The sequence below is a fragment of the Lichenostomus cassidix genome, chromosome 1, assembly GCF_008360975.1.
Source record: "Lichenostomus cassidix isolate B80296 chromosome 1, HeHo_3.0, whole genome shotgun sequence".
Classification (NCBI taxonomy): Eukaryota; Metazoa; Chordata; class Aves; order Passeriformes; family Meliphagidae; genus Lichenostomus; species Lichenostomus cassidix.
Window position 1 is genome coordinate 99,074,992 of NC_139479.1, and position 27,855 is coordinate 99,102,846.

Here is a 27,855-nt window from a genome sequence, read left to right on the forward strand (position 1 = left end):
ACTTCCTCATCCTTTCCTCGCTTAAGTACCAGGCCTGATGCAACAAGGTCCCTGCAGTTGGCACCTCTGGGGGCCATCCCCATCCCTGTCGAGCCTGAGATTGTTCTGGGCTATAGCTCCTGTGGTGGATCAAGGGATCCACCTGGATCCTGGATTCCACCCTGCCAGGGTGATGGATGTTTCTGGGGGTGACAGTGGTGCACATGCACTCACTCACATGCATACCTATCAACAGCTGCAGGCACAGCTCTTCCTTGCTTCCACACATTCCCAACTCTTCTGCTGCTCCCAGCAGGTTCAATGCTGTAAATCCACCTGGTGCCATGGAGCCTCCTAGCAGCCCCAGCATTGTCTGTGGCATCGCTCGGGTGAGAGATGCTGCAGCATTCCCTGTCCCACAGCATTCCCTGCCCCGCTTGGGCACTGCAGCTGCATCCCAGACACTGGCTGGGATTTATCCATGGGGAAACCGTGGAGCAGTAAATGGGATATTGATCAGTTGCCATTGCGGGGATTAGTGCAGAGCGGAAGAGCAGATGGATTGATTTCTGATGGGGTTTAAAGCTGTCGGTGTGCCTTGGATTAGGAGCTCCAGAGTAATAACACCCCAATTCGTTCATGGATCCAGCAGCTCCATTAGTGGCCATGTTCCCCAAGCTCAGCTGAGTCCCAGTCACCTATGTTCCATGGGCAGGTCCCCAGCCCCATGTGCCACCTGCATTGGCCACCGTGTGTCCCCTCCTTCCCAGGAGGACAGGGATGCTCCAGAAGGTGGCCCAGTCTTGTGCCTCTCCAGAGCCAGGATCTGGCCCTGGATCCATCCTGGTGCCACAATTTAATGGAGCACTGCTGATCCTACATGACTCACAATGGTGCTGGTGCAACTGGGAACAGCCAGCCATGCTGCCCTCCAACCCCACTCTCCCCCTATCCCAATGCTCCCAGTATATCCAGTTTCCCCACAGATGCTGCTCGGCAGGCTGCAGTTGCTAGGGATGGGAAGAAATGGGATTTTGGGGTTACACAGGGCATGAAGGCTCATCTTGGTGCCTTAACCTCCAAAAATCCTTCAACTTTGGGAGTTTGACACCATTGCTGGCATTTGCTGGCAGCACCTTCCAGGGAAAAGCGGGAGTGGGGTTTATCTCAGTGTTTGTGGTGTGGAATATTCCATTACCATGGAATAAGGGTTAATATTTACTTGCCTGCATGAACTTTGCTCCCACTGAAGCCATCAGACACCCTCCAGATGGGATGCAGGGTGGCTGCTCCCCAAGTTTCCAGGAAGAGACAGGATGAACAGCACCAAATCGATCCACCCCAGGTTGGGAAAAAGGAAGAACTACAGGGTGGATGGAAATGTGGGAAGCCTGGCTGTGAAGCCCACACTGCTGCCTCTCCTCAGCACCTACAGTTATTCCCCAGCAGCTCCAGGGCCATGTTCTGAGGTTCTGTGTATCCATCTGACTGCTGTGATGTTCCCATCCAAGAGATGCTATTCCTGAGGCACACAGAAGAGCCAGGTAGCAGCTCATAATTACCCCATGGTCATTAATAAGCTGGCTGGGACATAAGCAATGATGTATGGATGCAACAGTGGTGCTGCAGCACAAGTCCTTGCACCCTTGTGTCCCTGCAGCTGTGTCCCACTCCCTTGTCCCCAGGTGCCCCTGTGTTCCTGCACTGCCATGTCCCTGTGTCCCTGCTCCCATGTCTCCTCCACCACCATGTCCCTTCACCCCGTGTCCCTGCACCTGTGTCTCACTCTGTCCCCAGGCATCCCAGGGTGAGCAGTTAGGGACAGGGACGTGGGGACAGCTCCATGCTGTGTCCTTGTGCCCAGCAATGGCTCTGTGTTCCCTGGGCAGCCGTGATGGTGGTGACCTGCTCCGTGGGTGGCTCTGGTGACAGGGATGTGCCGGGTTCAGCATGGATCCTGCCAACACCCAGCTCCTTGGGATGTTCCCACTGCCATATCCACAGGGAATCTGCCATTCCCACTGGGCATTTTTTTTATTAATGGACCTCCTGACCCACATCTGTGCCAGTGGAACCTGTCCAGACTAGGGTGACACTTGATCCCTGCAGCAGGGTGTCCCCATAGCTGGAGATTCCATGCCTTGTTCTTGGGGATGTGGCAGCTCTGGTGGTGTCCTAGTCAGGATGATGGGCACTGTGAGATGCTGCCCAGGGGAGGCTGTGTCGGGTTGAAGTACTCATGATCCTGTGCCATCCTCGGGGAGAGATGCCCTGTGTCACCCCCAGGGTCAGGACCACTCTGAGGCCGAGGTTGCTGTGGCGGGATGCCAGGCATCAGCCGCCCGGGGGGGGCCCCCCTCGTGGCTCTGGCCACTAGATGGCCGCGCGGCTCCACTGGCCACCCTGACCCTCCTCCAGGACCCCTGGCATGGCATCCCTGGGGTCGGAATGCAGGAAGCGAGATGGGAGGTGCAGCATGCAAGGTGTCCCTAAACCCTCCCTTGCTTGGCCCTCGCCTCGAGATGGCATTTCCTTGTCACGCCCTGTCCTAATGAGAGTTGCGAGACGATGTGAGGAGGTCGAGTCCTTACGAGCCACCTGCCAAACCCCAGAGCGCCCTGTCCCTGAAGAGCATCCTTGGGACAGGGATGGAGAGGTGCGGGGACACGGTAGTGCCTGGGTACAGGGGAGCGGGACACAGGGCTGCAGGGACACAGGGACATGGAGAGGCAAGGATACAGGGGTGCGAGGACACGGGAGTGCCTGGGGACAGGGGAGTCCCGAGATGTGGAGGTAGAGCAGGCCATCCTCCCCCAGACCAGAACTTCCTCCTCTGCCCAGAGGAGGAGGAGGAGGGGGAGGAGGAAGAGGGATGGACATTGTCGCACTGCCGGTGTCCCTCTCACCGCGTGGCATGTGGCCATCGTGTGATGGCTGAGCATGTCGATCCTTCAGGTGGATTCCCTGGGGCCATTGTGGTAGTGGCAGCATCCTGAAATCCTGCTACTTGTCTCTGGAAGAAGATAAGAGACGTGATGTGGAGAGGGGGTTGCGGGGTGAGGGGGGGAGGGGGGGGAGGTGTCACTCCTCACTGAAGGCAATAGGTGTTTATATAGGAGGATGGGGACGAACAGACAGTATGAGGGGTCCCCAAGATGGGGATCCCTCCCTATCCAAGAGAGGGATGCTGGGTAGGACCCCTTCAGTATCCCACGGGATGGGGGGCAAGGAAGACTTTCTGTACTGAGCCCTGCATCCGAGTTACCCCAGGGTAAGGGATGGGGTGAGATTTCAGTCCCCCCCCAACAGGGAAGATGAGGAGGGGAAGACCATCCAAACCCAAACGTGAGGCGCACACTTCAAGGAGGCAGGGGTCGCTTTATCTGGAGACTGCACGGGGCGAGGGAGTGGACTGGGGGGTGAAACCTGCCCCAGAAGGGAGAAGGGGCAGGGGGGCAACTCCTGGCCCGATCCCCACGCGGGGAGTTTTTAACAAGGAGAGGGATTGTTGCCCCCCCAGATGCCAGACCCGTGAGGGCACAGCCGGTACCTGCCCCATAGGAGAGCACTACCAGCCCCCCGCCCCAGAGTGGGGCCACCCAAAACTGGGGAGCGATGCCCTGATCCCCTCCCCACATGGGCACCCCCGCCCCACCCCGGGATCCCCCTTCACCACTCCACACTGGGATTCCCACCCCGACCCCCTCCCCATACTGGGGAGTGATATCCCGAAACACTTCCCACACTGGGACCGCTCTCTCGACCCCTGTCCCCTCACTGGGGACCCCCACCCCACATTGGGGAATGATGCCCGACCCCCTCGCCACTCCACAACCCCGTGCCCATCTTCGCCTCATAGAGCCCCGTGGAGCCACTGCCCCGCATAGCAGGTGCGGGGCGTGTCGTGATCGAGCGTATCGTGACGGGGCGTGTCGCTGCGGGGGCGTGCCCGCAGCCCGCGGGCGGTGCGGGGGTGCGCGGGACCGGGATGGTGCCGGGATGGTGCCGGGATGGTGCCACGGCTCCTCATCGCGCTCCTTCGCTTTTTCAGCCGCGGGTTCCTGCGGGCGGGGGACGCCGCGCCCGGCCCCGAGGCGCTACAGGTAGGGACGTCGGGACCTCCACCCCGAGGGGTCCCCCGCATACCCCTCCCACTCGGGACCCTTCTCTTCTCAACGCGGATTTCCATCCCCCAACCGCGTCCCCTCCCATTCGGGACCCCCATTCCAACGATCTTCCGTTCCACCTGGGACCCTGAACCCACCACTCCTCCCACCCGGGAACCCCGACTCGCCTCCGCTCCTACCCGGGACCCCAGACCCACGTCCCCTGACACCCGGGACACCCAATTCACCTGCCCTGCTACTGGGGACCCCCACCCCGAGCACCTCTCCTCCCACCCGGGGCCCCCAACCTTCCTCCCCTCCCAAACCAGGACATGTGACCCACCTTCTCTCCCACCCGGGCCCCTCATTCCCACGGCCTCCCTTCCCACTCTGTCCCGGGGGTGGTGGGGGTCCCTGTGTTTATGCTGTGGGGCGGGGTTGGGAGCTGGGGCTCCCGACTCGCCGTGCTCAGCGCTGTAAAGGGGTAGGGTGCGAAGAGACCGGGGGTTGCAGGACTCCCCATTCCTTCCCTTACCAGGGGCGGAGGGGGCTTTCCCGAGTACGTTTGCACCCACTTATATCCCCCTTTCCGGTGGGGGTCTCTAAACTCCGCGGGGAGAGCCCGACAGGGAAACTGAGGCACGAGTGGGGCTGCCGGAGCGGGGGGCGACAGTGCCGTTTTGTGGCCCCCCCACTCGAGGCCTGGGGACACGCTGGGCTCCGCGTAGGAAAGACGCGGCGGGCTGGGGTGGTGCTGATCCCGGCGGGATCCCGGGAGGAAATGGGCTGGACCGGGGGGGGGGGGGGGGGCGGGCGTGCAGCCCGGTCCTGGGGAGACCCCCACGCCCTCCCGCAGCTGCGCCAGGAGCCGGTCCACGCCATGGGAACTCTCCAGGACACTGTGAGCCCCCTCGGGGAAAGGGGTACCCAGGGGGTCCCGGGAGATCGGTGGCTTCGGGCTGGGGCTCACGTGTGTCCTGGGGTGTGTGGGGGTGCGATGTGCTTGGGAGTGCCTGGGGGTTCCGTTTTTTTGGGGGCTTGAAGTCCCCCCTGCCCTGTGTCCCCTTGCCCCGCTGGCAGCGGGAGCCCCAAAAGCTCGGCCAGACCTCGGGGTGGTTGTGCTGGGAAGGAGGGACCCCCTTCAGCACCCTCAGCAGGACCAGCTCTGAGCCCGCCATCCTCCTTGTACCAGCTGCACATTTTGGGGAGATGGAAGCTGCATTCCAGTATGTGGGTGGGAAAACACTTGGTCCTTCGTGCTCCTGCATCTTTGAGCACACCCAAATTTGGGGAAAGAGTGACTTGGGGAGGGAGGTGGTTCTTTCCCTCTTGCGACTGTCTGCTTGCCTGGATGGATCCCTGACCTGTGTGCCGATGGTTTTGCGTGTGAGAACCGCGGCCTTGGTCACCCCGGGGGTACAGCTACTTGGGAGGCTTGTTGGGGGCTCCAGGGTGCTGCGAGTTCCAGTCAGGAGTGTGGACCCGGAGATTCAAGCTGGGAAATGAAGGAAAGGAAACGCTCTCCGGGAAATTGCCGAAAGCTGCTGACGGAGAGAAAGGAGCTGAGCGGGGCCAGTGTGCCTCGGGCGGGGGGGAAATGAGCCCCCCCTCCCCCTCCGGATGGGAAGGTGGCGGCATGAGGACATCAAAACTGTCACTCAGCCTGGGGGTGGGATGTGAGACTACACACCGGCCAGTGCAGTGGTGTGGGGGTCCCTTTGATTTGTCTCGGTCCCAGCCCTCCAGAACCCGACTGGCCCCGACCTAGGAGCGTGCTGACAGCTGGGCAGGCTCTGAACCCCGGGCACAGCCCCCCAAAGGGATCTGCGGGTGTGGGGGAAAGGGTTCCACGACTCCCAGCCTGGGAGGCTTAAAACCCACCCAGATGAGGTGGTGGTGGGTGGATTGGTTGTAACTCAGACCACCAGTCTGGTCTGGGGGCTGCTGGAGAGGCACCAAGGAGGAGGAGGAGTGGATCACATGGTGGGGCAGAGCTGCAGCCCCAGTCAGCCCTGGCGTGTGATGCCACAGTGGCAACGGGATGTGACCCAGAATGGATGGGGGGTGAGTGGTGGTGATGGATCTTGCCCCTTCTCCAGCACATCCCAGCCCAGGGTGGATGAGGAACAGCTCATCCCCTGCAAAATACCACAGGACCCCTGTCCCCACTGGTGTCCTGGGAGCTGACCGCATCTGGAGCCTGAAGTGGCATATAGGGGGTATATAGGGCTTGGAGCGTTATTACTCCCCCAACACCCTGCAGCGGGGTGAGGCTGAGAATGTCTGTTCCTCCTCTCCCTCCCTGCCAGCAGTTCCAATGCAATTACCTGCAGAGTGGATCATGAATCAAATTCTAATTGATACATGTTCACAGCCTGGAGAAGCAGGAGGGGTTGGGGGAGTGCCCACTGTCCCCAGGGGTTGCGAGGGGGCTCAGTGCCCCCAGTGGCTGTGGGGGACTACTCTCAGACACCTATATCGACCTGCCATGGATCAGGGGGCTGCTCCTGCCTCAGTTTCCCTCCAGCCGTGGGACCAGCCATGTTGAGTGGGCTGAGGACCTGTTGAGAGCAGTGAGTAGACATGTGTGTGCAGGCGTTTGTCCTTGTGTTTCCTCCGGCGGACACAAACACATCAGCAGGGCAATAAAGGGGAGGAAAGGGCCGTGGCAGCTTCTTTCCATGACGTGGGGCAGGACTGGCTTCCTCCTGCACCCAGCAGGGCTGGGGGGTAGAGCAAGACCCCCAAACTGGGGTGGGTGGGTGCACCCCAGTGTTTCCCAGCCTGGTAGGTGCACCCCAGTGTTTCCCAGCCTGGTGGTCCCCACAGGCCAATTCAAGGAGAGACTGTGGATGTGGAATCAGCCTGTGCTGGCACTGCAGTGCCCTAGTGCTGATTTTTGAGGGGCAGTGGGGTTTGGGGTGTAGGTCCCAGTGCTGTCATGCCTCATGACATCACCCAGGAAGGGAAGTCTGAGGTGAGAGTGTCCTGCTGCACCCCAGGCAGGGGGAGTTGGAGGGGATTAGTCCTGCTGCACCCCAGGCAGTGGGAAGCTGGGATCAGGATGCTCCTGTTGCAGGGTGACATAGTGGCATCTTCCCCTGACCGGCATAGGCCCTGTGGGTGACCTTGGCATTTTGTAGTTGAGCTGTGACATTTGGCAGGGAGGTGATGGTCTGGGATCCCCTGCAAACCTGGGTCTGGAGGGCGACCCTCTGGGAGCTGAGTCCATGGATTTGTGGACTGGGATCTTTCCAGCTGAATCCCATTGCATCCCCACCCTGGCCACCCCATGGATGTGGGGGAGAGGATGGTGGGGACCTGCCTGAGTGAGCTGTGGGGTGGAAAATGCCAGGGAACAGAGCTGGCTCCTGAGTCTCCCTCCTCTTGGTGCAGGAGAGATCACTGCTCCAAGCCCAGCTCTGGCAGATGCAGGGTGTCTGGCACCTTTGGATGCCCTGGCCACAGCTTTGGAACTCCCCATAGACAAGGGGGGCTGGAGGCCAGACCCCCGTCTGGGTGCTGACCCATTAAACACCAGCACTGGCTTTGGGCTTTGGGCTTCTCCTGGCCATGCCTTGATTTCCCCATCTGAGTAGTGAGACCCTCACAATTCCTAGATCTCTTCCTGGCAATTAAGAGCTGCATCCCACCATCTAACCCTCTTAGACATGAAAAATAAGAGCAGTCCCTGTACAGACAGAGTGGAATCCCCTGGGGAGGCAGCTTTGCCAGCCCCCAGGCTCCACACCCTGCTCTGGAGCACTGCCCCAAATCGAATTCCTCCCCAGCTGCAGATGGCCAAGAATTCAATTTTCCCAGATCCCATCAGAGGCTGATAAATGAGGTCCCTAATCACTGTGCAGATCCCATTAGCGCCAGCTGTACCAAGAGGGGATGCAGGGGTGGATGTGGGAACGTGGCATCCCCCTTCCCATCCCACTGCTTTCTATTCCCCCATGGGACCTAGATGTCTCCTAAGCCCTTCTCTGGCTGCATCCCCAGAGCTTTGCCATGATGCTCCCAAGTAGAGCCAGGCATGGAGACCCCTGCATGGCTAATCCACCAGAAAACATCTTGGAAAGTCCTGGAAACCCAGCTGGGTGGCCAGCATGGATGGGAAGGGGACTGTGTGCCAGGGAAATTTTTCCAGCAATGCCACGTCCTAGGAATGCACATCATGAACAGCTCCCTCCCATAACTTCCAGTGCCAGCACCCAAGGCTTGGTGCCAGCTGGGTGCCAGGATGTCTCTGTCCTTTGGGGTGAAGGCACCCACATACCAGGGATGCTCCTAACCATGGAGCAGTTTCCCTGCAGCTGCTGTAGGAGGATCCATGTGCCCCTCCCTGACATGCGTTAGGGACAAGTGACACAGGGCTGAGTGAGGTCCATGTCCCCCTTCTGTCATGGGTTACAGACAAGTGAGACCCCCGGCCCTCCTCACCTTCTTTCTTAGAACAGTGAACTAATCAGTGACAAATTAGCGACAGATCATTAGGCTAATGGCCGAGCCGGCTGTTCCAAGAAGGGCCACAATGTTCTGGGGACGGAAATCCTTGAGGAGTGTGGCTGCTGTCCCAATTTGTCCTGCCCGACAAAGGGACATCAACAGGAAGCAACCTTGACTCTGGCCCCGTTCTCTCGGCCCTGGGAGGCCAGGCTGGGATGTGGGGGTATAGACTGGGAGCACCCCAAGGGCTTTGGAGATGCCAGAGGCTGGGAAATTTGCTTGGTTCATTAAAACGTCCCACTCGGAATGTGCAGGGTCCTCAGGGAGTGGCATCTGCCTGGTTCCTGTATAAACTCCACGTGCAAAGGGTCTGTGCAAATGCCCTGTGCAGTGTGAGCATGCCAGGCTCTGGGCTGAAGTATGGGTGAGGAGGAGGAGGAGGATGTGGTGAGGGATGCACTGAGCTCTGTGGAGACACTGGGCTCAGCAGAGCTTATTTCGCCTGGACCGAACTCTCATGCTACCTTGAGTAGGTCTTGCACAGCCATGACCCTTTGCAGGTGGGGAAACTGAGGTAGGGAACCTCCACTCACAGGGAAACTGAGGTAGGCACAGGTATGCAGGGCTCCTTCTGTGCTTTTTTTGGGATGGCTGATTCCACAGATTTGCATCCTGCAGCCTTTGGAAGCCTCAGCCTGGATTGTTGGTGCAGGGTGCAGGATGGCTGCACCCCAGCCCTTGCTTCCCATCCATACATTGCAACAGGACCCCAGTCAAGTGACCATGAGGAGACAAGAGATATCCCAGAAGAGTTTCCTTCCCTTTTGCCCTCATTATCCCCCTGGAAAAGATGAGGTAATTAAGGAGCTACCGTGTTACAGGTTGTTGCTGCCTGATTAGATTAAAGCAATGTAATTTGGGACTGAGACTGGTGCTGGGAGGAAATGGATGGATAGCTTCCCAGCTGGAGTTGGACAGACATGCTAATTCTACCCTCCATCCTGTGTTGCCCTGGACCTTGCTCCAGGGATGCTGCTGGAGGGTTATCAGGGATGCTGCTTTGGGGGATTAGGGATGTTTCTGTTTTCTAACCCCTACGGAGAGGATACCCTGGGGAATTGTGGCTGTGGGGCTGAGGGAGGGAGCCTGGAGCAGTGTGAGGGGTGACACAGACAGGGTGTCAGGGTGTCAGCAGCGTCATTCAGCACATGTCGGAGCTGAAGGGTTATCAGGGATGTTACCTGGGGAGGGGGAACAGGGATGCTACCTCTATTTCCCCCGCTCTGTGGAGACGATTTCTTGGGAAATTGTGGCGGTGGGCCTGGGGGAAGGAGCAGTGTGGGGGACAGGGACAGGGTGACAGGGTTTTAGCACTCTGCCCACAGTACAGCTCGTGACAGCAAAGCTGTAACCTGCTGTGTTCAGGAGTTGTTTCCTTGCTTTGTGCCTCAGTTTCCCCACTTACACCCCAGTGTCAGAAGCTGATAATCTGCCTGGCCCTGCCTGGTCCTGCTTGGCCCTGCCCGCTTGTTGTCAGCCCTGCGTTGCCAACACACAGCCAGAGCTTGGCTATATTTAACTGCCACGGCTGGAGCACGAGGCTGAGCAGCTGGGGGGGAGCAGCCCCCCAGGAGGGGAATGGGGCTGGGGGGGGCTCAGCCTTGCTGGAGGTGGGAGAGGAGGATGAATCACAGCTCAGGGATATTTTGGGATATTTTTAACGCCGCCAGATTGCTCGGCAAATGCTTGGGCAGGGCGGCGCTGGCGCAGGCTGGGTGTTTGCTCGCAGCTGTGGCTCAGCTTGGGGGGCCTGGGGGTATCAGCTGCTCCCCGTGGTGCTGTCACCCTGCAGCCATGCATTGGAGAGGTGACAAAGGCAGGGACATCTGTCTCCATGCACTTGGAGACAGCTCTGGGTGCGACGGGTGGGGACAAAAGGGGGTCCTGGAGCAGCATCTTCCTATCTTCCTCCTTGATGAGAAGGCAGGAGGAGAGAAAGTTTCCCCATCACTTTCCCTGGAAAGGGGAAAGGGTTGGGAAAAGGCAGAGCTGGGGCATGGGAAAGGGGGTGGGTATCTCTGCCTGCAGGGTTGGGGCAGGCAGGGAACCCTTGGACATGGACGGGCACAGACAGGCACCCCATGTCCCCAGGCTGGGATGCAGGGAGTGGTGAGGAGCTGTGCAGGTGGAGGTAGGCTGCCTCCTAGGAATCCAAATGGGATTTTGCTTTCTGCCTGTCAGATGTAACAAGATCCAGAGGCTGGTGGCTAAAAATGCATCCCATCTGAAGAGTCCACAGTGGGAGGGAGCCCTAAGCCCCCATCCCTGGCTCTCAGGCTTGCAATGAGGTGACCACATGGTCACCCTCCTCATCCAGGGCTCTGTTTTGTAGGGATTCTCTGGGGAGAAACTCCTCTGTCCTTGAAGTCTGCAGACTCCCTGTGAGAGACATCGGGGCTGGTGAGATGGGCTGCAGGGGTTCCTTTGCTCTGCTCCAGACCCCTCCTTGATGTATCTTCACTCCCAAGCATCCCAATCCCTTTTCAACCTGAGCCTGGCAAATGCATTGGGAAGCATCTGCATGCCACCAGATATGGATACTGGGATGTGCTGCCCACAGGCACCAAGAGCTGCACACTCAGCATCTCATATGCTCTGATTTGATTTGGGGCCCACAGTTGGGGGTGAAGTTGTCCAGATGGAGTGATGTCCATGTCCATCGCAAAAGCTATTGCTCAGACAGGGGCTAATAGACTAATCCACTGCCAAAATTAATTGGACTCATTTCTCTTGTGTTCCCAGGTGGATAAAGTCCCATTGGAGGGTGGGAGCTGAGTGAGGTCTGATGGCTCACTGTATGATGGATGCCTTAAGCTCAAGGGGTCTGCTCTGGTGGATCATTTACTTGGAATTTTTACAGCAAAGCTGGGCTGGAAGCTCAGCAGGGAGATGGTTCATTTCCTTGAGCTTCCTTGGGGAGGGATGTGGCAGGAGTCTGCCACAGAAGCCTCGGCTGCTGCCAGCATCCCCCTGTGGAATGAGCACCCTTGGGTGCTCTGGCAGTGATGGCAGGATCCATCTGGAGCTTCCCCAGCCCAGGATCCCCTTGAAAGGCAGGGTGGGGGTCCTGCAGCCCTGCTCAGCACTCCTCCAGGAGTAGGATGCTTCCAGGATGCTCCCAGGCACAAGGTATTGCTTCCTGGCTCTCCATGCCTCAGTTTTCCCATGGCTAAAGAAGAATCCAGGGGGTGGCCGATCCTGGCTTTGAGCTCTGCCTCATGCAAACGCTACTCGCCAAGTGCCCAGGTGTGTCCCCCCCAGAGAGAGACCCCTAGTTCCAGGTACCTTCAACAGAGCTGAGCATCCCAGTGGGTGCCTCACTGCACTGGATCCAGCCTCTGCCTGCTGCCAGGGGACTCCTCCTCACCTTTGGGGGGTTCTCCATTCATCCCCCAGGAGTGAGACCAGGAGAAGGGGTGCAAGCTCAGAGACCTGAGACCCTGAGAGGTCAGTGTCCTCCTCCTCCAGTCCCCCACCCTCCACATGGCAGGTGTGAAATGAACCTTTCCAGAGAGGAAGCTGGCTAGCATGGGATTTCTCTATTTCATAAATACCCAGAGAGGCTGAGGGTGCTGGAGGGGACAAACCAAGCTTCCACAGCTGCTGGGGGGAGCAGAGGACAGATGTGGCTGATCCTCTTGAAAAAGAAACCAACGCTTTCACTGCTGGTGAATTCCCTCTGCTGGAAAAAAACTGCTTTTATATCCCTGCAGGATCTGTGGAAGCCTGTGCTGGGGTCTGGGAAGCCTTTGCTGGGGGTCCTCATCACCATATGTCTGGGGACAGGATGCTGCTGCAACTATCCAAAGGGAAAAAGGGAGAAAAAATAGCAGGGGTAAAAAAGGGCCATTTTCTATAAGGGAGAGAGCTGGTGGTGTTCTGGAGGCTGGTCTGTGGCAGGATTTGGCTTTGCTAGAGCAGGGAGGGGTTCATGTTGGAGCAGAGACAAATCCTTACTCTAAGGAGATGAATGGTGTCATTAATCTTCCACCAGCTCCAGTAGGAATATTGAGGCAGATACAGCTCTGGTGTTGCACCCCACCATGGGATGCTGGCCAAAGGGAGCTGGCAAAATTCCTGCCAGCATCAAGGTCCCATGGGTCACCCTGTCAGCTCAGGAGTCCAGCAGGGTGAGACCAGCATCCCTGTCCTCTCAGGCCAGAGTAAAAGTGACAAAAGTCCCTGGGCGGGGGTCCCACTGGGCCACATGTGTTCACCATGGGGGCAGGGTGCTGTTCCCGTGCTCTGCAGGAGCAGTATTCTCAGCTCCTGGGGATGTCAGTGATGCCATGCTGTGTCCCCTGCCCACACCCTGTCCTTGGATCTGTCCCCAAAGCCCTCTCTCCATGCCCATCCCCAGGCAGCATTTTTCTTTAGAGCTGCTGGGTGTGCAGCACCTGGGAGGAGGGTGTTGAGCTTTGCTCCAGCTGCTGGGAATTGCAATTCCTTGGTGCTTCCTCCTGTTTTAGTGAAGTTAATTAACCCACTGTGCCCCCTTGGGAAGTGTTACCACAGCTCTGCCCTCCACGGAAGCTGGGATGCAGAGCAGATGTTGGGAACTCTCCCTGGGAGAGTTTTGGTCCCCTGCCCCACTGGGTGCAGGAACAGAGATGTGAGCCTGGTTTGGTGGGTCCCGGTGACATTTCTGGTGACATGGAATGGGGGGCTGATGTCCTGGTTACAGGCATGGGGTGGCTGATGGTCCGCTGATGGTGGCATCACTCCACTGGTGCTGGGGATGCATGTACCAATGCAGCCTCACGCAAACACCCTGACATCTGTGCAGTACAGATGGATCTGAGGAGCCCCTACCCAAACTGTGATAGTGCCTGGATGGTGTGGGTTGCTGGGAGCAGGACACTGGGGACCCCTCAGGAAAGGGAAAGGCTGTTTATGGCAATAACCAGGATGTGGCCATGGTGGTGGCTCTGGCTGTGCTGGCTCTGGGCCTAGACTGTGTCCCAACAGAGCCCCTACAGTGGTCTGCAGCATCCCCAGTGCTGAGTGACATGGGATGACAGGGGGTGAGGTCTTGGGGTAAACTTCTGCTCTGGGCTGCAGGATCTGGACTGGGTGTGGGATGAGTGAGACAAATGGGATTAGTGGGATGAACAAGACAAGTGGGATATGCAGGATGAGTGGGACAAGTGGAAGGAGTGGGACGAGCCATTGAATGGGGTGAGCCATTGAGCCATTGAGTGGTGTAAGTGGGCTGAGTTGGATGAATGAAAGCAGGGTGAGTGGGATAAGGGGGATGAGTGGGATGAGTGGGATGTGCAGGATGCGTGGGACAAGCCGTTGAGTGGGATGAGCCATCAAATGGGATGAGTTGGATGAACTGGATTAATACAGTGAATAGGGTGAGTGGGATGAGCAGGATGAGTGGGACAAGCAGTTTGATGGGATGAGTGGAATGAGTGTGATGTCCTTCCCAGCCCACCCTCACTCTCCCAAGCCTCCTTCCTAGGCTGCAAACCCTCCTGCCAGCCTCCGCTGCTGTCTCCTTGTCTTGGGAATATCTTTTTTTACCTCCTGCAGCATTCCCTTCATTGTTTCAGGGATGGACCTGTATTCCTAGCCCTATTAAAGCCAGCTGCCACCTGTCCGTCCCCACACCAAGAATGCCACTGGCATTTGATGCCCCAAGCAGACCCAAGGAACTCACTCAGGCTCTGCCCCATCTGCCCCTGCTCCAGGGGGGCCACTGTGGAGGATCTGGTGGGACAGACGGATGGCAGGACAGCCACCTGGCTGTGGCCTGGCTGTATTCTACAGTGCATGTGTCTCCAGTGTGAGTAAGTGACTGGAGATGCGGCCCTGTTGGAATAACATTCAGTGCCCATGTCTTCAGCTGGAAGCACCCTCACCACCAGCCACGCTCCCAGTGCCACTTGGATCTGGTCCCGTGGCCGAGTGTACTCCCAGGGTGGGTGGGTGGCATGGCCCTGTGAGGGGCTGCTTTCCTGGAAGGGGTCATAGGGTGCAGGGTTGGGGACAGCCCTCAGGTCTGGTTATCAGGAATGGTGCCTGGAGCCACCTGGGAAAGCTGGGACCAGAGGAAGAGCAAATTCCAAAGCCATCATCCAGTCTCTAATTCAGAGCATCTGCTATTTCCATAATAACATCAACCTTATCCCAGTTTCCCAGACAAGGGCTGGAGGCAGGAGCAGAGCTGGGAGGGTTGCATCACAGAACCCCCTGTGCCCCCCAGCTTTTCCACGTGTCCATCTCAACACCTCTGTCCCTCCATGGGGTTGTAATCCGCAGATGAGCTTTTATTTATCTCCTTGCCCCATTTCTCTTCCCACTGGTGCTTTATGACATGACTAGCACTGAGGGCAGTGTGGCTCAATGCCAAAGCCCCTCCCCTCTTTTTGGGGACCTCCCACCTCCCCACATGACAAACATTGACCAAAACAGGAGGGTTTGGCCCCATAAAAGGCACCAGGCAGGCTGGAGGCAGATGTGAGGGGTTGGAGGGCAGGAGGACCTGTGCTGTGGCAGGGGTGAGGGAGGGTAGGTGGTGCAGTGCCCCTCCCCATTGTATTGACCCCCAGTAACTCCCTGCTCTACTCTTCTCTCTCTGCAGGATGCTCTGCTGAGTCTGGGTGCTGCGCTTGATGCCACTGCCCTGCGTGATGCCCTCCGCCATGCCCTTGTAACCCTGCTACCCGCTGTGGTAGGTGGAGGGGCATCTGCATCCTCTGGGGGGCTGGGGGGAGTGGGGAGGAGAGCATCCTTCTGGGTGGGTGAGGGTTGTGGGGTTACTGAGACCCCTTGGGTTGCGGGGAGCCCCAGGAGGGAGTAGAGGGTGGATTCTCCACTGGTTGATGCCGGGGTTCAGCCTGGGATGCCATCTCCTTATCCTCAGCCCACTGCAGAGTTCTGCCCCTATATGGGCCACCTGTCACCACCAGGGTGCTGGTGGTGGCCCTGGTGCTCATGGTGGCCCCAGGGTGCTGGTGTCCCTGGGTGCTGGTGATCCTGGGGGTGCTGGTGGCCCTGATCCTGGTGACCCTGCTGCTGGTGATGGCTGGACATTGTGCCAGTGCCATTCCATGGGGCCCCCTGCCATGGCTGGGTGTGAATGCTGCACGTGCACAGGCAAGTGTGCACACCTGTGCACAACTGTTGTGTGTGCAGGGGTGTATTTGTGAATGTGTGTGTGTACAAGTGTGGGTGCACATGTGTTTATGGTCATGTGTGGCTGTGCATGCACGTTTGCATACACACATGTGCTTTACCCCTCCCCCAGGAGCACGTCTATATCTACCTGCTGGATGGGGACACACGGCTGCTCTGTGATGACCCCCCCCATGAGCTGCCACCCAATGGGAGGCTCAGGTGAGCTCAGCCACCTCCCCAGCCCTGGTCGTAGGCACATGTGTGTGGCCCAGCTGGTGTGCATGAACAGGCGTGTGCATGGAAGGCACAAGGGCTCCCATCCCTGTCTCTGTCTCCATCCTTGTTCCATCTCCATCCCTGTGCCCGTCCCCTTTCCCTTCCCATCCTCATCTTCATCCTGGATGTGCACACATGCACAGGGGCTATGTGTATGTACAAGGGCACACGTGTTGTCACAGGGGCTGTGTGTGTGTGCCCGAAGACACATGTTTGTGCCCAGGCACTGTGCATGTGTGCAGGGACACACATGTGCACAGGAGCTCTGCCTGCGCAGGGACACATGTATGCACATGTGCTGCACAGCCCTGGCAGCATCCTGTGGGTGTCTCTGCCCAGGGGATTGCCTCTTCCTGGGGGTTTTCCTTCCCAGGTGCCCTCTCTGGGGATTGTTCAAGGTATCCCTGTCCCCACAGGGATGCTGTGCAGAAGCAGAAGCGGCTGGAATGTGGGGGGCTGCTCGCTGCCGAGCTCCCTGGCCGGCACCTGGGACCCCTGGCAGCACCCCTGGCCCCCGGCACACAAGGTGGGAGCTGTGGGGAGGGTGGCCTTGGGGGACATATATGAGGGTATGGACATAGGGCTGGGTGGTAAGTAGGTGGAGGGACAGGGAGAGGAATGGAGATGTGAGGAGATGGATGGGTGGAAGGATGGATGAAAGCATGAATGGGTGGATAAATGCGTTCTTGGATTGATGAATGGATGGGTGGTTCATGGATGGTCAGAGGTAGTGGCTGAGACAAGTGTGTGGGTGAGTGATGGATGCACAGACAGGTGGGTGGAAGCAGGATAGAGGCATGAGGGACAGGTGGGCACTGGGACTGCGGGATGTTCTCAGGGACAAGTAAGCATGGAGGTGGGCAGATGGATAATGGATGGATGGGAGGTTGGATAGATGACTGGCTGGGTGGGTGATGACATGTCAGGACATAATGGGGACATGCATCCCGAGAGCTGAGTTCCACAGTTCTGGACTGCCCCTGAGGCCCAACCAGGACCAACCTTCTCTTGCTTGCAGTGCTCATCATCCCACTGGTGGACAAGAACAGTGGGGCTGTGGTATGCGTCATCGTGGTGAGTGCGGGGACATGGGCAGGGCTCTGGGGATAGGGACAGGGCCTGGACATCGGGGTCCTGACATCACTTCTCCTCCAGGTACACTGTGGCCAGCTGAGTGACTCAGACGAGCAGAACCTGCATGCGTTAGAGAGACATGTGAGCGACTCCTGGACTCTGGGACCCGCCACCTGGGGACCTACCACCCTTTCCCCAAGCCCTGCTGTTCCTTGTCCCTTCTGATCCACCTTGCAGGCCCTGGTGGCATTCCGGCGCCTGCAAGCCCTGCAGAAGCTGCAGCCCTGGCCCCAGGTCAGCCTCTCTACCAGCTCCTCCCAGACCTCTCTGGCCAAACCCGAGAAGGTGCCTGACAGCAGCTATAGCGACCTGGACTGCAAGATCCTACAGCTCTGTGGTTAGTGGGGGGACTCTGGGAAGGGTGGGATGTGTGGGCAGGGTGAAACCATGCTCAGCCCCTCACTGCACTGTGACCCTTGTGCAGGGGAGCTGTATGACTTGGATGCCGCCTCACTGCAGCTCAAGGTCATCAACTACGTGAGTAGTTGCTCCATCAGCCCCCTGCCCCCGTCTGCCCCCAGCCCCAGGACACACCAGGGAGCCTTGTTTTATTTCAAAACAAGAAAATTCCCCAAAACCAAGAAAAGCCTCAGGCATCAACTGCGTGGTCATCAGTAGTGACCAGAGTGAGGAGCCTTTAGTAAACATCAATAGTCTCCAGAGTTAACAGTGCCACCCTCACCACAAAAACTCTGAGAGAACCTACAGGTTTCTCTCCTGCTCTCTGGCATCCTGTACTTCAGTACGACCCTCAGTAGTCTCCAGAGTGAACCTGCTCAGTCATGGGGAGGAGGTTCTGGGGAGGGGCACCTGGTTCTCTGTAGCACGTGTGGGTGCCCTGGGCACAGGGAGGCAGAGGAGGGGCTGGATCCTACCTGGGGAGTGCTTGGGGCAGGCTGGGGTGCTGACCCTCCCCTTATGCCCCAGCTGAAGCAGGAGACCCAGTCCCTGTGCTGCTGCCTCCTGCTCGTCTCTGAGGACAACCACCAGCTCTTCTGCCAGGTGGGTGCCACTGGGCCTGTCCCCCCAACCCTGACCCGCACAGAGGATTGCATGACACCGCCTGACATGGCGTGATCCTCATAGGCACCCCCTTTTCCCCATCTGTTCCAGGTGGTGGGAGACCGTGTCCTGGATGAGGAGATCAGCTTTTCAGTGAGCAGGGGGTGGTGGTGAGGGGTTGGGAGGTCAGGGGGTGGGAAATGGGTGCCACGGGCTCACATGTCCCCTTCCCTGCCAGCTCACCTTTGGGCGCCTGGGGCAGGTAGTGGAGGATAAGAAGCCCATTACCTTGAAGGACATCAGTGAGGTGGGTACCAGCTGTTCCCTCCCACACCTGGTGACATGGGTGTCACCCCAGTGTCCCATGGGGCTTCCTGGGGGGGACCAGGGCTGCTGGTTCTGGCCCCACCTCATCTCTCCCTGCAGGAAGAGCACAAACAGCTGAGCAGCATGTTGGGCTGCGAGGTCACCTCTATGCTCTGTGTCCCTGTCATCAGCCGGGCCACCTCTCAGGTGGTGGCACTGGCTTGCGCCTTCAACAAACTGAGTGGGGAGAGGTGAGCAGCATTTTGGCTGGGCCTCTCCATGGGGCTGCACCCCTTCACTTTTGGGGTGCTGGAGCATTGTTGCTGTGGAGGAAGGGTGGGGACCAATGGAGACAGAGAACTGAGGTGTGCCCCCGCCAGCTACACAGACACGGATGAACACAAGATCCAGCACTGCTTCTGCTACACCTCCACGGTGCTCACAAGCACCCTGGCCTTCCAGAAGGAGCAGAAGCTCAAGTGCGAGTGCCAGGTGAGCATGTGCAGGGCCGTGTCACGTGTGTGTAAGTCCCATCTTGCGCTGGTCACTGATGGCATCCTATCTGTCCCCTCAGGCCCTGCTGCAGGTGGCCAAGAACCTCTTCACCCACTTGGGTAGGTGCATAGGAGAGCACCCATGGTGGCGGAGTGGAATGGGGAGTGGACCTCCACCCCCCACAGCCCTGGAGGGTGGCGGCACTGGGGTCTCTGTCCCAGCCAGGGAGACCCCTGTCCCCTTGCAGGGGAATGGTTATAGAAGAGTGATATGAGGTGGCACAGAACCTGGCATGCACTGATACTGCATGGCTGCATGCATGCACCTGGCATGACCACAGAGCTGTTAGAAACATGTGTGCACATGTGCAGCTGCATGCATGCACTGCTGCACACACATAAGTGCTGCTCACACATGCACATGCTCCACACAGCCACCATCTCTCTGTGCCCTCCAGACTTCCTGCCGGGGCCCTGAGCTAAACCCCCACCTTTCATTGCACGAGTTGGGGATGACGGGGCAGTGCTGCCCAGCTGGGGGTCCCTGACCCTTCACTGCTTCCCCTGCAGATGATGTCTCTGTCCTGCTCCAGGAGATCATTACGGAGGCCCGGAACCTCAGCAACGCTGAGATGTGAGTGGTGGGAGGGGCATGTGGATGAGGGGACACCAGGGGAACACTGACCTCCCCTGTGGGTATGAATAGCAGCGGTGTGTTTTGCAGATGCTCTGTGTTCCTGCTTGACCGGCTCAGCCATGAGCTGGTGGCAAAGGTGTTTGATGGTGGAGTGGTGGATGATGAGGTGAGCACAGGGCCACCAGGATGGAGCTGGCGGACCTGGGGGTGTGTCCCTACCCCCAGGCCTTGCTGATGATCCCCTCCCCCTGCTCTCAGAGCTATGAGATCCGCATCCCGGCAGACCAGGGCATTGCTGGGCATGTGGCCACCACCGGCAAGATCCTGAACATCAAGGATGCCTACTCGCACCCTCTCTTCTACCGTGGGGTGGATGACAGCACTGGCTTCCGCACCCGCAACATCCTTTGCTTCCCCATCAAAAATGAGAGCCAGGGTGAGCGGGTGAGGGGGGGCACACTGGGAAGAAGGGGGCACAGGTCTGGCCCAGCAGGTGCCTCAGCATGTGGTGGTTTGGTCACCCATCAAATGGACATGGCACTATCCCAAGCATACAGGCACAGCATCATCTCTAGCCTGTGGGCATGAATCCTGTTCAAGCACAGGGGCACAATCTTGACTCAGTCTGTGGGCACAGCACTGTCCCCAGCATCTGAACACTGTTCTGTCCCCAGCCCATAGGCACCATTCTGTCCCCAGCCTGTGGGCAGAGCACTGTCCCCAGCACATTGGCACGACCATGTCCCAATCCCATGGTCACAGTCCTGTCCCCAGCATCAGAGCACCATTCTGTCCCATGAATGTGAGCACAGCACTGTCCCTCAACCTGTGGGCATGGTCCTGTCCCAGCCCTTGGGCACAGTGCTGTCTCCTGGCACAAGGGCACAGTTCCTGGGTGTGATCCTGTCCCCTCGCAGACAAACACAGCACTGACCCCAGCACACAGACATGATCTTGTCCTAGCCCATGGGCTCAACAAGGCCCCTGGGCATGATCTTTTCTGCCCACAGACAGTCAGCACTGTCCCCCAGCTCATGGCCATGATTCTGTCCCAGTCCATGGGCACAGCACTGTCCTTGAGTACAGAGGCATGATCATGTACCCTGCATCTGAGCATGGTTCTGTCCACCAACACATGAGCACAGTACTGTCCCTGGGCATGAGCCTGTCCCAGCCCCTGGGCACAGCACTGTCCCCAGAATATGGGTGTCATCCTGTCCCCAGCTCATAGACACAGCACTGTCCCTGCTACGTGGGCACAACCTGTCCTAAGCCCATGGACACAGTGCTGTCCCCAGCACACAGGCACGACCCTGTCCCTTACCCATGAGCCTGATATCCTTGCTGTCCTCCCTCTGCTCCAGAGGTCATTGGGGTGGCAGAACTGGTCAACAAGATCAATGGCCCTTGGTTCAGCAAGTTCGACGAGGACCTGGCCACTGCCTTCTCTATCTACTGCGGCATCAGCATCGCCCATGTATGTGCCGGGGGGTCTTGCACTTGGAGGGGGTCACACACAAGGTGGGCTCCTGGCTCTGCCACAGCACAGAGGGATGGGGATGGGAGGATGTGTATGTTTGATCCCCATTTCTTGGGGACAAGTGGTGGTGGCCATGGGATGAGGAGGGAATTCATAGGCACAAGGATGTGCTATGGTGCCAGGGTAGGTCTGGGGGTTCTGGAGGGTGTCAGCCCACCCCCAGCACTCCCATACCCTGATCCTGCCCCACAGTCCCTGCTGTATAAGAAGGTGAATGAGGCACAGTACCGAAGCCACCTGGCCAACGAGATGATGATGTACCACATGAAGGTGAGGTAGCATGAGGACAGGGACAGGGATGGGGACAGGGTTGGGACCCCTGCTGCCAGCATGGAGCCCCCACACCTTTTCCCGGGTTGTGGTGATAACACCAGGGCTCTCTGCTCTCATTGTGGTTCGTGTGGCCTTTGGGACACCTGGGGACTTGGTCACAATGTGGCCATTGGCTGTGGCTCCTGCAGGTGTCAGATGATGAGTACACCAAACTGCTGAGCGAGGGCATCCAGCCCGTGTCCACCATTGACCCCAACTTTGCCAGCTTCACCTACACGCCACGCTCACTACCCGAGGACGACACCTCCATGGTGAGGACCATGGGGACAATTCTGAACTGCCACCACCCCTTGCCTACCCTCAGTCAGGTCATGTACCCCAAGGCCGGGATGCTGGGGTGTTGGGGTGAAGGGACATGGCTGCACCCCTGAGCTACTTCCTGCTGGGTAGGGGCAGGGTTGGCTCATGGGGGATCTTGCTGGGCATTGTCACTCCCTGCCACCCATCCTGTCTCCTCTGCAGGCCATCCTGAGCATGCTGCAGGACATGAACTTCATCAACAACTACAAGATGGACCGTCAGACTCTCACCAGGTGAGTCCCCATACCTGTCCACTATCCCTGTCCCCATCCTCACCTCCATCCGCATCCGCATCACCATCTGCTTCGCCTGTCCCTATCCTATCCTCTTCCCCATCACCTTCCCTGTCCTCATCCCCAACCCATCCCCTTTCCCATTCCCTTCCACATTCCTTTCCCTGTCCCCATCCCCAAACCTGTCTATATTCTCATCACTGTTCCTGTCCCAATCCCCATCGACAAACACATCCACATCACAATTCACCTTCTCCATTTCCTTCCCCTTTCCCTTCCTCATCCCCTCTATCTCCTTCCCCATCCCTGTCCACATCCACATCCCTGTTCCTATCCCCATCCACATCCTCATCACTGCCAACCTTCTCCCTCTCCTGGTCCATATCCTCATCCCTGGCTCTTTCCCCATCCCCATCCAGATGACTGTCCACCTTCCCTGTCCCCATCCCTGTCCCCTTGTCCATCCCCAACCTTCCCCATTCCATCCTCATCCTCATCCTCATCCCCATCCACATTCCCATCCCTATCCCCATGCCTGTGCCTGTCATGAGGACACCTGGGCAGGTGGGAGTTCCTGTGGGGTGAGACACTCCAGCATGGTCCTGCCCCCCACCTCCAGGTTCTGCCTGATGGTGAAGAAGGGGTACCGTGACCCTCCCTACCACAACTGGATGCACGCCTTCTCTGTCTCCCACTTTTGCTACCTGCTCTACAAGAACCTGGAACTCGTTAACTATCTGGAGTAAGGCCAGCTGCCATCCCTGTCCCTGTTCACTGTTCCCTGGCCTGGCTGGGGTGCTCCCTGCTCTCCTGCCTGCCTCAGTTTCCCTCCTTCCCCTCTCCAGAGACATCGAGATCTTTGCCCTCTTCATCTCCTGCATGTGCCATGACCTGGACCATAGAGGCACCAATAACTCCTTCCAGGTGGCCTCGGTGAGCCGAGCCCAGTGCTGGGATGGGCAAGGGTGGGGGGTATGGGGACAGGGACAGAGCTGTGGGGGTCTTCACCCCCATAGCTCCATCACGCCAGCAGCTCTACCTTGCAGAAATCGGTCCTGGCCGCGCTCTACAGTTCAGAGGGCTCTGTAATGGAGGTAAGATCCCCCCAGATTCCCATTGCCCATCTCTCCTGAGTTCTGGCTGTGTGGCAGCATCCCTGCCTGCTTCCTGCCTGCTTTCATGGTCCTGGCTTCTCCCACAGAGGCATCACTTTGCCCAAGCCATCGCTATCCTCAATAGCCAAGGCTGCAACATCTTCGACCATTTCTCCCGAAAGGTGAGCCCACCACCTTAACACCCCTCTCAGGCCACCCCCTGCTCATGCTGAGCTCCTGCATCTTCTCCAGACCCCCTGCTCCCCATCCCTGCATCCTTGGGGATGTGGGAGCTGGCAGGGGCACAGAGCTGTTCATGGCAGCTGCCTTGCCCACAGGACTACCAGCGCATGCTCGACTTGATGAGGGACATCATCTTGGCCACTGACCTGGCCCACCACCTCCGCATCTTCAAGGATCTCCAGAAAATGGCAGAAGGTGAAGCTCCTGGGATGGAGATTGGGATTTGGGGGGTGGTAGGAACTCATCCCACCAAGGCCGGGAGCTGGCACAGGAAGTTCTTATGTCGGAGGTGATGAGGGCTGGTACACCACACAGCAGATTCTGGTTGTCCCCAAAGTCCTCATGTGGGGGTTGATGGGGGCTATGAAGCTCTGTCCTGAGCCTCCCACCCCAACTGCTGCCCCACACTCTGCTCACAGTGGGATATGACCCCAAGAACAAACAGCACCGCAGCCTGCTGCTCTGCTTGCTCATGACCTCCTGTGACCTCTCTGACCAGACCAAGGGCTGGAAGACCACCAGGAAGATTGCTGTGAGTGCCACAGCATGGAGCTAAACCCCCTGAATACCACTTCATAACCCGCCCAGGCCACCTTTATGTCCCCGGTCACCAGGGACCCACCTGTCCCTTGTGGAGGGGGTCCCTCCAGGCAGGACCCTGGACCATGCAGCAGTCCCCCCGTGCCAGGATTGTGTCCCTGCTTGATTCAGAGCCATGGGGAGGGGTCTGAAGGGCAGTGGGGATGGGCTGCATCATCCCAGGCTGCACCCCCTGCACTGATACCTGTCTCTTGCAGGAGCTGATCTACAAGGAATTCTTCTCCCAAGGTGACCTGGTAGGTACCACCTGGCGGGGTTGGGCTTGACCAATGCTCCTGGCAGGCTCCAATGGGATGAGAGGCATGGGCAGTGAGCAGAGAGGTTTTGCTCAGGAATGGGGGGAAAGTGCCACTGGCACTGATCCCCCTCACCATCCATGCAGGAGAAAGCCATGGGGAACAGCCCACTAGAGATGATGGACCGGGAGAAAGCCTACATCCCCGAGCTGCAGATCAGCTTCATGGAGCACATTGCCATGCCCATCTACAAGTGAGCCCCAGTGCTGGTGCTGGGGTGGGGAAGATCCCCTGCCACCCCCACCTCCCTTACGGTGGGATGGGGGTGCTGTGTGGGGTGTCTTGCAGATGTTGAGGGGGTTCCAAGCAGTGGGGATGGGGTTGCACTTAACTAAGGAGGTTGCACTGAAGTAAGGGGTTGCAGCCCTATGCTGATGGAGTGCATCCCCCACTCCTCAGATTGCTGCAGGACCTCTTCCCCAAGGCGGCGGAGCTCTATGAGCGGGTGGCCAGCAACCGGGAGCAGTGGACCAAGGTCTCCCACAAATTCACCATCCGAGGGCTGCCCAGTAACAACTCCCTGGACTTCCTGGATGAGGAATATGACCCACAGGCCCCTGACCCCCAACTCAATGGCTGCCTGGAACCTGAGGCGGGGCAGCCCCCTGAGGCTGGGGCCAAGTGAGGGAGGCGAGGGGGGTGCCACAGCCACGGCTGGGCTGGGAGCATCCCCAAGCCTTGTCCCCCATCCCATGGGGAGGAGGTTTGGGGGGATATCAGTGACTCTGGACTACCATGGCAAGGGCTGTGTGCTGTCAGCACCCACCACCAGTCCTTCCCCACCACTGGGTGACTGTCTCTTCCCTCTGGGGCAGGTGTTCAGGTGTCCTCTCCACCTGGTGGTCCCTGGGACACTGCCTTGGTGGCTGGGAGCACCAAGGGACACACTGGGGCTGGGGGATGGATGTGCTTTAAACTGCCTTAAGACTGCAGGTCCTGTCCCCATGGGGTGACAATGGGAATGATGTCCTTAGTGGAAGTACCCCTAGAGGGGCCAGTCACTATGACATACACTACACACATGGGTGTGCATGGGTCAGCAAGACAGAGGGGGGTGGTGTGGGATAGGATGGTGAGGGGCAGTGGGAGAGCTGTGGAGTGGCTGTAGAGCATATGGGGGGCATTCCCGTGGACCACGGATCCGGTCCATGGAAGAAGGTTGGCTCCAGCTGGAGGAGGAAAGAGACACCAGAGTGGGATGGCCATGGCCATGGGGATGTGCCTGCATCCCCTGCTGGGTTCTGCACTAGAGAACCAGCTCCAACCTCTTCCCAGCAGCTGCTGAGCATTGGCTAAAAACCCCACCTCCTAGGACCCCTGGACCCACTCACTCATGAAAGGACTCATATCTCTCATTCAGCCCAGGCCCATGCAACCATGTCCCCTACAAGGGCTACACATGTGCCAAGGCTGTGGGGTCTGGATTCTGGTTTGCATGCACAGGGAAGGCTGTGCTCCACATGGGGTCCATCTGGTCCCATACGTGTCCTTGCTGTGTCCCCACTACATGGGTGTTCCTCTGAGGTGTCCACCCGGGAGCTTCTTCACTGCAAGCAGCTTCCCCGGTAACCAATGTGTTCTGAGCATCCCTAGCTCACAGTGGCTTCACAACTCCTGCCATACCAACCTCTGCACAGATTCTGCCGACATTTTGGGATCCCTCTGATCCTACAGACACTGGACATGAACCTCGGTGGTCTCCTGTGGTCCCTCTGATCCTGCAGACCACCATGTGTGGACCCTGCCATTTTCCTGTGGTCCCTCCAGTCCTATTAGGCACCATGCATGGACCCTGGTGGTCTTCCACTACTCCCTTCTCATGCTGACTGCCATGCATGCACCCCATCAACCTCCTGTGTTTTTTCTGGTCCTGCAGACCACCATGCACGGACCCAGATGCTCTTCTCTGGTTCCTCCTGTCCTAGAGACCACTGTGCACAGATCCTGCTGGCCTTCCTGTGGTCCCTCCAGTCCCACAACACAACATATATGGACCCTCTCAGTCCCAGGGGCTCCACCAGTCTGCAGGGTTTGACCAGCTGTGTGTGACTCAAGGCTCTGTCACCCCAACCAAGGCCACTTGAAACACCCATGAGCAGGGGAACTGCAGTAAGCAGCTTGCCCTACTGGGTCAGAGCTGAAGAGGGGGATGGGGATGAGGGTGGGTGCTCAGCCTCAATAGATTGGGGTGCACTGAGCTCCCAGGATACATCACCCAGCTTGCGGGAGCTGGATGAGTCCACCACCACAGCAGGGAAAGGCAATGGAGCAGCATGTTAAAATTCTGGTACTGCTGGCATTGGTGTTGGTTGCATTTGGGATCAAGAGTGGACATGGGGCCATTTGCCACCCCATCCCCACTCCTCTGCAGTATTCCATAGCACCATCCCTAGTGGTGCCACAGCAGGTGGCCACTTCTCTTCTTGGCTTGTCTGTAAGTGATGACTTGCCTGTGTTCTCCAGACACTTGGAGCGTGTGTCTGCAGGAGCAATGGGAGACCCCAATGCTGAGCCGCTCCATGTGGATGAAGTGACCTGAATTCCTTTTGCCTTACCTACTCGGAGATGCCTTTAGTGAGATGCTTTGCCCAGACCCTGGTGGGACCCACCTGATGATCGAGTATGGCTGCTGGCCCATAGCCTTGCCTCCAAGACCCCCTTAAGCCCTTCTCCCCCTCTCCACACTGCCACAGCAGGCGGGGATGGTCCCAGAAGGCAGCAAAACCCCAAGCTGCAAGAGGAGGATAGCAGCTCCATCCCTGTCATGACAGTGGCACCGCCCTGGCACGTGCCAGTAGGTACAACTGTTCAAAGACAGCCCCTGTGTCCCAGTGGTGATCCAGGGTTGCCTGACAATGCAGGGGTCTCTCCATCTGATGGATGCAGGGGTGTCCTGCACTTGGGTTCTGCATCCCCAGGTACCACACCGTGGTGGGGGCACACAGGGATGCCCATTTCCCAGCTGTATCCCACTTCTTCAGCCCCTGCTGCTGGTGTGTGTAGGTAGTCAATGCTTTCCCAGCTCCTGCCCCTGTATATATCCCTCTGGATACTGGGGAGTGCAGTTGACACCCAGCCCAGCTCACCCACAAGGGTGCACAGGTGTGCGTGGGTGTGCAAACCTCCTCCAGCTTTACTGTCCTTATGTCTTGCGGCACTGGTTGTTCTGGACTCCAGCGGAGCCTGAGGAGGAGATGACTTCTCTTTCTTCCTCTCCTCCTTCTTCCATTCCTTGTCCTCCTCCTCCCTCTTCCTCTTCCTCCTCCTCTTTCTCTTCCTCTTCCTCCTCCTCCTCCTCCTTCGGTTCCTCCTTCTCCTCCTCCTTCTTCATTATTATTTCTCTTTTTTTTTGGTGGGTTTTGGTTTTCCTAAATAAATTTCATATGTCAACCTCCCCGTGACAGGTTGGTGGGTGGCCTTGTTGGGGACCAGGGAGCTCCAACTAAGACTTATGAACTCCAAAATCACCCTCGGGGTAGTGTGTGTGTGGGGGGGGGAATCCAGCTTGGGCCGTGTAGCTACAACCCCCCAGGAAGCTCCAGCCCCTCCCTGGATGTTCCTCTCCCATGGAATGCTCCAATGCCCCAGGATTCACTGATCCCATGAGTGCTCCAGCTCCTCCAGTTGCTCTGGTCCCCTCCCTGT

At 58.2% G+C, this 27,855-nt stretch overlaps 1 protein-coding gene across 3 annotated transcripts in view; it reads left to right on the top strand.

Moving 5' to 3' along the window:
- The window catches only part of PDE2A (phosphodiesterase 2A), a 42,971-nt gene extending 15,360 nt beyond the window's left edge, over positions 1-27,611 (top strand). For 2 of the 3 annotated variants that reach the window (XM_085074094.1, XM_085074087.1), the window contains exons 2-31: positions 4,031-4,082; positions 15,187-15,276; positions 15,853-15,941; positions 16,415-16,524; positions 17,017-17,072; positions 17,154-17,213; positions 17,310-17,469; positions 17,557-17,609; positions 18,060-18,134; positions 18,246-18,287; positions 18,373-18,441; positions 18,561-18,691; positions 18,821-18,932; positions 19,015-19,054; positions 19,505-19,568; positions 19,659-19,737; positions 19,830-20,007; positions 20,936-21,048; positions 21,304-21,381; positions 21,573-21,695; positions 21,907-21,977; positions 22,597-22,719; positions 22,823-22,910; positions 23,024-23,071; positions 23,179-23,253; positions 23,410-23,509; positions 23,734-23,846; positions 24,112-24,150; positions 24,297-24,403; positions 24,610-27,611. In XM_085074094.1, the coding sequence (XP_084930220.1) occupies positions 4,031-4,082; positions 15,187-15,276; positions 15,853-15,941; positions 16,415-16,524; positions 17,017-17,072; positions 17,154-17,213; positions 17,310-17,469; positions 17,557-17,609; positions 18,060-18,134; positions 18,246-18,287; positions 18,373-18,441; positions 18,561-18,691; positions 18,821-18,932; positions 19,015-19,054; positions 19,505-19,568; positions 19,659-19,737; positions 19,830-20,007; positions 20,936-21,048; positions 21,304-21,381; positions 21,573-21,695; positions 21,907-21,977; positions 22,597-22,719; positions 22,823-22,910; positions 23,024-23,071; positions 23,179-23,253; positions 23,410-23,509; positions 23,734-23,846; positions 24,112-24,150; positions 24,297-24,403; positions 24,610-24,835 (2,764 nt within the window). In that variant the 3' untranslated portion in view covers positions 24,836-27,611. Of the gene's footprint in view, positions 1-4,030; positions 4,083-4,851; positions 4,987-15,186; positions 15,277-15,852; positions 15,942-16,414; positions 16,525-17,016; positions 17,073-17,153; positions 17,214-17,309; positions 17,470-17,556; positions 17,610-18,059; positions 18,135-18,245; positions 18,288-18,372; positions 18,442-18,560; positions 18,692-18,820; positions 18,933-19,014; positions 19,055-19,504; positions 19,569-19,658; positions 19,738-19,829; positions 20,008-20,935; positions 21,049-21,303; positions 21,382-21,572; positions 21,696-21,906; positions 21,978-22,596; positions 22,720-22,822; positions 22,911-23,023; positions 23,072-23,178; positions 23,254-23,409; positions 23,510-23,733; positions 23,847-24,111; positions 24,151-24,296; positions 24,404-24,609 lie in introns of those variants that run through there. The other variant, XM_085074078.1, reaches the window with a different exon arrangement.
- Positions 27,612-27,855: the final 244 nt, after the last annotated feature.